The sequence below is a fragment of the Salvia hispanica genome, chromosome 2, assembly GCF_023119035.1.
Source record: "Salvia hispanica cultivar TCC Black 2014 chromosome 2, UniMelb_Shisp_WGS_1.0, whole genome shotgun sequence".
NCBI classification, from domain to species: Eukaryota; Viridiplantae; Streptophyta; class Magnoliopsida; order Lamiales; family Lamiaceae; genus Salvia; species Salvia hispanica.
In genome coordinates, this window is record NC_062966.1 from 2,188,173 (window position 1) to 2,196,497 (window position 8,325).

Consider the following 8,325-nt stretch of genomic DNA (forward strand, 5'->3'; position numbering starts at 1 on the left):
AGTGCTCATTGTCGAACCCTTCCCCTTCGTTGGAATTCTACGAGTGCTACAAACACGAAAAGTTCCATAAGTCTTCTGGACATTTTTTAAATTCCGGTTTTGGGAGAGACGCATGAGGATCGTGCGTCACCAAATTAATGAAACACACTACAGTCATGCGTTTTATTGAAAGACGCATGACCTTCATGCGTCTTTCAATGTACAACCTCATTTAACAAAATTATGCAAAATTTGATAGACGCATGAAGGTCATGCGTCTTTCAATAAAACGCATGACTGTAGTGCGTTTCATTAATTTGGTGACGCATGAGGGTCATTCGTCTCTCCCAAAATCGGAATTTAAAAAAAGCCCAGAAGACTTATGGAACTTAAATTTTAGCCCGGAACTAGAAAAGAAATACCCCCTACAATCTTTGAGCACTAATCGTTCCATGAGTGTTTAACCAACAACAGATATTCAAATCATATTTTTATAAATTACCTTATACATGATAGTTACAAATGAATGATTCATGAATGTGATGGAACAGTCATTTATTTGGTATTACAACAAAATACAAGTGAAAAGAAACCCTACGCTCCTTCCTCTAAACAGTTTCTAGGCCTTCTGGGAGATTGTTACTGCCCGGGGTGTACGGGAAAAACTTGCGGCATCCATAAAACACAGCTGAAAGAAATGCATTGGGGTTGTCGATAAATACAAAGTGTCCAGCCTGCAAGGAAGTCCGAATCATATTTTTTTCATGCAATTAGATGAAGAGGAAGAGTATGAACGAAGAAAATTCTACTCGTCTGAGTAACAAGGAGAGAAAGCAACCTGAGGAACCCTTATAATCTCACATGGAACCTTCATTTGCTTGCGTGCTTCTTGTGCTCCTTGGTAGTTCATCCAATCTTGATGGCCATATATAAATGTTGTCGGGACCTTCCATTCAGAAGCACTGTACCAAAAAGTGGGGTTCTTAAACACGAGATTGGAAAAGGGAAAACAAAATGCTGAACAAACATTGTAGTATGTAAATGATGTAATAATCGCAAACTAGTCAGCATTGTTTTTTCTCTAATCCCAAATATTCTGACCAATTTCAATCTCTCATTTCCTTTTCCTCCCTCCCTAATGTTGTTTCTCATCTGCTGGGACAATATTTCTCCTATTCTCTCCTTCCTATTTTGGTGGTTCATCCTTCAATTTTGGGCCACACTGAGCACAGCCACAGCTCATTGCATAGAAGCTAATGGATCAGCAGGATTAAGGTAATGAATCAACAGCTAAGGGAAGATACTTTGCAGAGATCATAGACACTTGAAGATCGCATGTATGTGGTATGCTACCTTCGACTCAGAGGAGAGACTGTGCAGTGTGCTCTTACCCCCTGCCATCGACCCAGCATTATGTACACCTATTTATACCCCAAGGATCTATTTAGGTATTACCTAAGTTCCCAAGAACCAAAATATAACTGTGCTGCTATGGTGAAGATGATGTTCTCAACATGAAGTTATCCTATCAGTAGCGATGGATGGGGGGGGGGGTATTAACTAGCAAGGACTTATCCTATCCGAGTACAAAACATTAGCGATTTTCACATATATGCAAATTGAATTACATTTTTCTTTAGAAAGTTCTATTATTCTATAACTAGGATAGTGGTGGGGAAGTTTTTGGAATTGACTGCATCTACGGCTGAGAGAGAGAGTTTTTCCTTACTGGAGGAGGGGTGAAAGTAGACTAAGAGGAGGGTAGGCAGTTCAGATGTATAGGTGGCAGGTGGATAAATTTAAATGTGAACAATATAACAAACATGATCCGAAGGTAGTGCAACTTCGCAAGTAAATTGCAATCTGTATATGCAAGACCACATTACATTAGATGGTAACCATTTTTATGAATGGCGACAAGATTCAAACATGAATACATGAGTGGCTGTTCCAAATTTTTTTCCAATTTAAGAAATTAAGAAATAATCAACTCACCACTGCAATAGAGGTTTTCGGGCAAAGGCTCCAAAGGAGAATATATACTTTAAGCACAACTCTCCACTAGCTTTAGCTGCCAACGTGTGGTATATATAATCTTCCAATAGAAGAAACATCTTGAGATTAGATTATAATACATAATTTTTTATATTACTCGAGATACACAAAAAATACCTGTAAGTAGTCTTGATTCATCCTCAGTCAATATACTTCCATCTGAATATGACCCAAATCTAGCACTGGTATACTTGCGAACCAGGTCTGGACCCCAAGGACCTAAACCTCTTCATTTGGACACAATGCTAGTTAGCAGTCATTTAAGATCAAAATTCTAATCGAAATAGGAAGTAAGCATAATAGCATTAGGCAGCCAAAACATCCTTCATAAAGCATCCTTCACATGACTGGGGTTATACTCGAACTCTTAAAATAAACCTTGGAAAGATTATCAAGGATGCCAAGGAACAAGCGTTTAGGCAAGCAAAAGAATCTACTTTTCACAGCCAGCGAGATGAATATTCTTATATTATTTGGATCATGACAACCCAAATAAAGCCAGAAAATTAATTAAACCCTAACCAATACATAACCTACATTGCTATGATACCCCATGTTCCTGCTTTCATTCTCTCCAAAAAAATGGTAGCCATAATTCAGAGCTAGTATCTAAATATCACGGCTAATAATGTCCCGTCCCTTCCCCTTCCTTGTTTATCCAGATTGGCACCACCAAGCCAAGTTGAATCGTACATTAAGGTCTAAGCATGACAAAAGAAAGAGTAAGACTTGGAGGCTTCTCTCTGGTGTTGACAGCTCCATTCAACATATATGTATTTTAAGGTGATTTGTAATTAGAAAACCTTGCCATTCCAAATAAATTAATTTACTCGGACAGAAGAGTTCTCATGCTCTTCAATAGTCCTGGATAACAAATTACCAATTTCACCAGTCAGAAGTAGACTTGGTGTTTCTGGTAGTCATGTGATACTTAACTACATTGAACCTGGCATGCTACACAGTTCACCTATCAATATTTAAGCCTTTGTGTTTGTGGTTTCCAAGTGTACACATAATCAAAGTGAGACATGACATGTGCTGTAATCTCAGTTTGCAAAGTATAACCACTATTTAAGCACACATTAACACACATATGGAGTAGCTAGGTTCCATTACATTCTATTGCAGTCCACAACACTAGATATAAAGTGGCTTCTAGGGGTAGATATTGCGATTGTTAATCATGGTTCAAAAGAAGTTTAAGGAGCTCAACAAAGGCGTAACAAACAAAACAAGCCAATAGGTAGAGAAGTATAAAGCTTATCATAGTTCTAGCATCAGTTTAACAGGTTTATGACAAAAATATCAAATACCTTACAATCTTCTGAGGTGTAAAATTAGACTCCCAGAGATGATTTAAAATGGCACCTTTCCATGTTGCTCTAAATCGAGTAAGCCACTCAGACCTATGTTCTGTTTCAGATGTGAATCCAGCAGGGCCTACTAAAATTAAATGCTGAACGTGCTCAGGATGCTGCAATTAACATGTAAATGGTATCAATGACGAAAGCAAATGACTAGGGTTGTAGTTGGATAGTTGTTAAAGATGTATATAGTACTAGAAAGAAAAAAAACACTGATCTACCTTAAGCGCATATTTAGCAGCAACATACCCTCCAAAGGAATGCCCAAGCAAAACAAAGTTGCTAAGATTTTTCGCTTTACGCCATTCCTCAAACGAGTCAATGAACCATGCCTCAGTTTCTACAACATACATAATATCCATGTTAAAGATTTTGTACAGTAATAAAATTCCTTTGATAAATCATCCTCGGCAATAATAACAGAACTGAGAGTTCATTTCGACACCACTTCAGAAACCAGAAAAACAGACCTTCAGTGCTTTTACATGTGAAATCAGGCCGACTGGATCCTCCCCAACTGCACGAAAATGGAGATAAAAACATGAGTACATTGCTAACATGTACTGTAGTATGTATTTCCTGAAGCTTTATACTCCAAATATAACTTATTCCTCTTTGATTGCGAAGATGGAATATTAAAAGGAAAGAAAACAAGGTTAATTGTTATACCAAACTATGCTCCATTTAAGCAATGGCATGCTATAAACGAGAAATTAATTAAGAAAACAAGTTGATATCAATGACTCTTAAATCAGCAATCAAATATACTAACCCAAGCTGATCAATTGCAACTACTCTGAAACGCGTTGCAAGGGCATCAAAATTACGGAAAAAGAAGCCTTGAGAAGCTCCATATCCATGAACCATGACTAGAGTCGGCGCGCCCTCTTTGGCATCAAACGTCACCGTATTGATAAACCTAGGCTCGTCGCTGGCCGAGCGGAACCAGCGGACTCTGGAACCGGGCGGACCGGAGCCAATATTGACCTGCTCTTGCACATAAGGCGTTCTGGAGAATCGAAATGAATAATAAATCCGATGATTGAGACTTGAAATTAGCATAATTGAGTTAAATTGCAGGTATGCTTACTTGAGGAGAGAAAGAAGGCGTTTTTCGGCGGCGATGATGTGGTCGGTGGAGGTCGGAATCCAGCGCAAAACGGAGGGCCAGAGCGAGCGGGTCTTGGAGGCGGAGGCGGCGGTGGATGAGTTGATTTCTTCTGCCATTTTAGTAGCTAAATCTCGCGGCAATTTGGACCAGCGGCGAAGGGCAGTTCTCATACGATTCAAAAAATTCTAATTGGAAAACTGAAAAGAATAAATGAATTGAAAAGAATAAATGAAGATTTTATAGAACTACTGCTATGTGTGAAAATGAGAGGTTGACTGTGAAAGAAGAGAGAAGGATTGAATTGATCTGGGAATCGAAGGTCAGTGGATCCTTCTATTGGCATACTTGTCGAGCAAGATTTTCAATATAATAAAAGTCTAAAATTGTTGTCACATAGTGAATGTTTTGATATAGATTTAACCTTTTTTTCAAAACAATATACTCCACGGTATATTCTAGTGTATATTTAACTTACTCCCTCCGTCCCGGCTAAGATGACACATTAATTAGCCGGCGCACGAGATTTTAGGAGTTGGTTAAAGTGTTTAATTAGAGAGAGAGAATGTGTGTATAAGTATTAGAGTAGAGAGATAAAGAAAGATGAATATTTTAATAGGAGTAAGAAAAAGTGGTTGAGTGTATTAATGAGAGAGAAAAAGTTACCAAAAAAGGAAATGTGTATCTTAGTTGGGACAAACTAAAAAGGAAAACGTGTCATCTTAAGCGGGACGAAGAGAGTACTAATCAGGTCAAAACACGCGATTGATCGTTAATTTTTTGTGAAATTAATATGAAATTAAACATACTCCTACATTTTTCGTCGCACAAAAAACTACTCCTACATATTTTTAGATGCCAAAAATTTTAATTTACAATTAATAACATAAAAGAGATAAAAAAAAAATTAAAGTATTTTTTTGTAGAGAATGAAAATTCACTAAAAAGTTATAAAATATGGAATAATCTTTTTATGGAATAATTTTACACGGGTTTTTAAAAATATAATGGAAAGTGAGTTGAAAAAGTTAATAGAATATAGATATAACTTTTATATATTAATTTTATAATAAAATATGAGCGAGATTGAATTAGTGGAACGTCTACCAAGTTATAAATGTTAAATGTGACAAATTATGTGGAACATACGTAAATGAAAATAAATGACAAATTTTTAAAGTTTGATCGTAGATAGATTATTTTATGGGTCAAGGGAAATTGAATGTAGGATGTATATGGCCGACAAAATTTATTTGACCAAAAATATACGACAATTTTGAACTTTAAAGTTTAATCTACTATTCCCTTCGTCCCGGCTAAGATGACACATTCATTGGCCGGCACGAGATTTTATGAGTTATTGGTTAAAGTGTTTAATTGGAGAGAGAAAAAATGTGTGTAAGTATTAAAATAGAGAGAGAAAGAAAGATGAATGTTTTAATAGGAGTGAGAAAAAGTGATTGGATGTATTAATTAGAGAGAAAAAGTTTCCAAAAAAATGAAATGTATCATCTTAGTTGGGACAAACTAAAAAAGAAAACGTGTCATCTTAAGCGGGATGAGGGAGTAGTATATTGATGAAAAAGATGTAGGCAACCCCTTAAATCTAGAAAATTTAACATGATTAAGGATTTGTCCCAGAGTTAAATTTACGATACTTATCAGAGCAAGTTTTAAAGTATTTAATTTGTTATTAACTTGTACTAATAAATTGAATAATAGTCTTGAATCAATGAGCATGACAATGAATGATAACTTTGATTCGAAAGAAAAGCCAAGACTAGATGAATTAAGATATACTCCATACAAAAATAAACCCAAAAAAAAGCCTTTTAAACATGAGACAATCCTCGAAAGCCAAAGTAAATTAAAGGGAACGGATTCCCTGCTGTGGAAAAGAATCAATGAGCATAACAATGAATGATAACCTTGATTCGAAAGAAAAGCCAAGACTAGATGAATTAAGATATACTCCATACAAAAATAAACCCCCAAAAAAACCTTTTAAACATGAGACAATCCTCGAAAGCCAAAGTAAATCAAAGGGAACGGATCCCCTGCTGTGGATTCTCCACAGCAGGGGCTGCTGGGTTAAAAACGACAGCGTTCCACCACTCTAATACGGTGCCGTTTCGACAATTCTTAATTCAATTGAAGACGTTTTAATATTCAGCCGCAATTTCTATCTTTTCCCAAATACTCCCTACTTTCTTTTCGCTGCTGTGTTAAAAACGACGCCTTTTCCAAAATAGTTATTTCAATTATAAAAGTTGTCGCTGTTAAGTTTTAATTACTGCAATTTTTCTCTTTTCCCACATACTCTTTCTCTTTTATTTTACTTGGACATGGAAACTTAGTTATTCTTTAAAAAGTAAAAAACCGGATATTACGTCAGATCTGATATAAACTAAATATATGAATAGCATTTGTGGAGGAGTTATATCATTTGTAGCATTTGATTAGTTTGTAAGGTAAGTAGGTATCTTGTGGTTAAGACTTAAGACATCCAATTAAAGGTCTCTTGGAGTTAAGTGTCTCAAGTAGTGTGCATGCCAATTAAATCTCTTCCTCCAGTTTGTCTACTCATCAAATTAAAAGACGATTTCTGATTGAGTCCAATAGCATCCGCCAAATCAATCTCATGTGCTTGAACATCTGTAATGCAACGTTGAAAAGATAACATATGTACTGTCTCAGGGAGATGAAGAGGATGACTATGGTCTTCGATAAACTCGTTTAATTTATACATACCATTAACATAAATCAACCCCAATCTTACTTTACAATATGTTCGAGTCTCAAGTCGAGGATTTTTACTCAATGAATCTCTTTTGTCTTACTTTACTCAATGAATCTTACTTTACAATATGTTCGAATCTCTTTTATGCACTCCTTCCTTGCAACAAATATATTTATATGATGTTGTTCGACCAGTTTTTTTGCATTTGTTAAAATAATATTTCCTAACTCTGAATCCTACTTTGCTTCTATATTGAACCCAAAACATCCAAGCATCATCTAAGCTATCAAATTCCATACCAATTCTAGGCTTAAAATTAGTGTCTAAACTCAAATTCATCAATGACAAATTATTGCAAGGGTCTTTAAAATCCAAAAAAAGAAGAAAATATATGAGGTAACCATGAAATCATAATATGTATGCAATGTTATGTTCCTCTCAGTATTTGGATACTAAGTACCAAGCTCCATAACAATCAAAACCAATAATATACTCGGGAGAAGATAATTTTGAGAAAATAGATTATTTCACTACAGAAAGTCTCTATCTCTACAAAGCATTAATAATAGACAAATATATAGATGATTTTGTATTTGAATTGAATACTCGTGGCTTATCAGAAGCTTTGAAAGAAAAAGAAAATTGCATATAGCTTTTTGGTGTGGAAGAATAACTTGAAAAACTTAAATGATTTCATTTTTTTATTCATGTACAGAAATCAGACAGAGGGATAGAGTGGTGGAACGCTGTCGTTTTTAACACAGCAGCCCCTGCTGTGATTTCTCCACAGAAGGGGATCCGTTCTCGTAAATCAAACACATCAAGTGCAGAATAAATTCTTTAATCCTCGAAAGCCAAAGTAGTACTCCACTACAACACATACTTAACCAAGCTGCAAGAATTGCACCATACAACCTTCCAATATAAACAATCTTTCCCTGCACCAACTAAAACCACAGGGAGATGGAGATGAGCTATTTCTCCCAAGCATGGGACATTAAACAAATTTACATAAATTTATAAATTATCCTTGCCCAATCAAAGTTGAAAATAAATGGAAAATGTAGAGAGGAAGCTTC

The 8,325-nt window shown here is 35.7% G+C and overlaps 1 protein-coding gene across 1 annotated transcript; it reads right to left on the reverse strand.

The window, feature by feature from the left end:
• Positions 1 to 452: 452 nt before the first annotated feature.
• LOC125207826 (probable 1-acylglycerol-3-phosphate O-acyltransferase) lies at positions 453 to 4,804 on the reverse strand. The gene is made up of 9 exons (XM_048107324.1): positions 4,489 to 4,804; positions 4,171 to 4,407; positions 3,869 to 3,915; positions 3,620 to 3,738; positions 3,348 to 3,508; positions 2,152 to 2,261; positions 1,975 to 2,074; positions 818 to 941; positions 453 to 713 (listed from the first exon to the last, which is right to left on the reverse strand). The coding sequence occupies exons 1-9, from the start codon at positions 4,677 to 4,679 to the stop codon at positions 588 to 590; spliced, it is 1,215 nt and encodes a 404-aa protein (XP_047963281.1). The 5' UTR covers positions 4,680 to 4,804; the 3' UTR covers positions 453 to 587.
• Positions 4,805 to 8,325: the final 3,521 nt, after the last annotated feature.

Excerpts from the sequence above, each read along its gene's own strand:
- LOC125207826 (XM_048107324.1), bottom strand. The coding sequence starts at position 4,679 with ATGAGAACTGCCCTTCGCCGCTGGTCCAAATTGCCGCGAGATTTAGCT. Across the intron at positions 4,408-4,488 it reads CGCCTTCTTTCTCTCCTCAA|AACGCCTTATGTGCAAGAGC; the intron begins GTAAGCATACCT and ends TCGATTCTCCAG. Across the intron at positions 3,739-3,868 it reads CACATGTAAAAGCACTGAAG|AAACTGAGGCATGGTTCATT; the intron begins GTCTGTTTTTCT and ends TGTATGTTGTAG.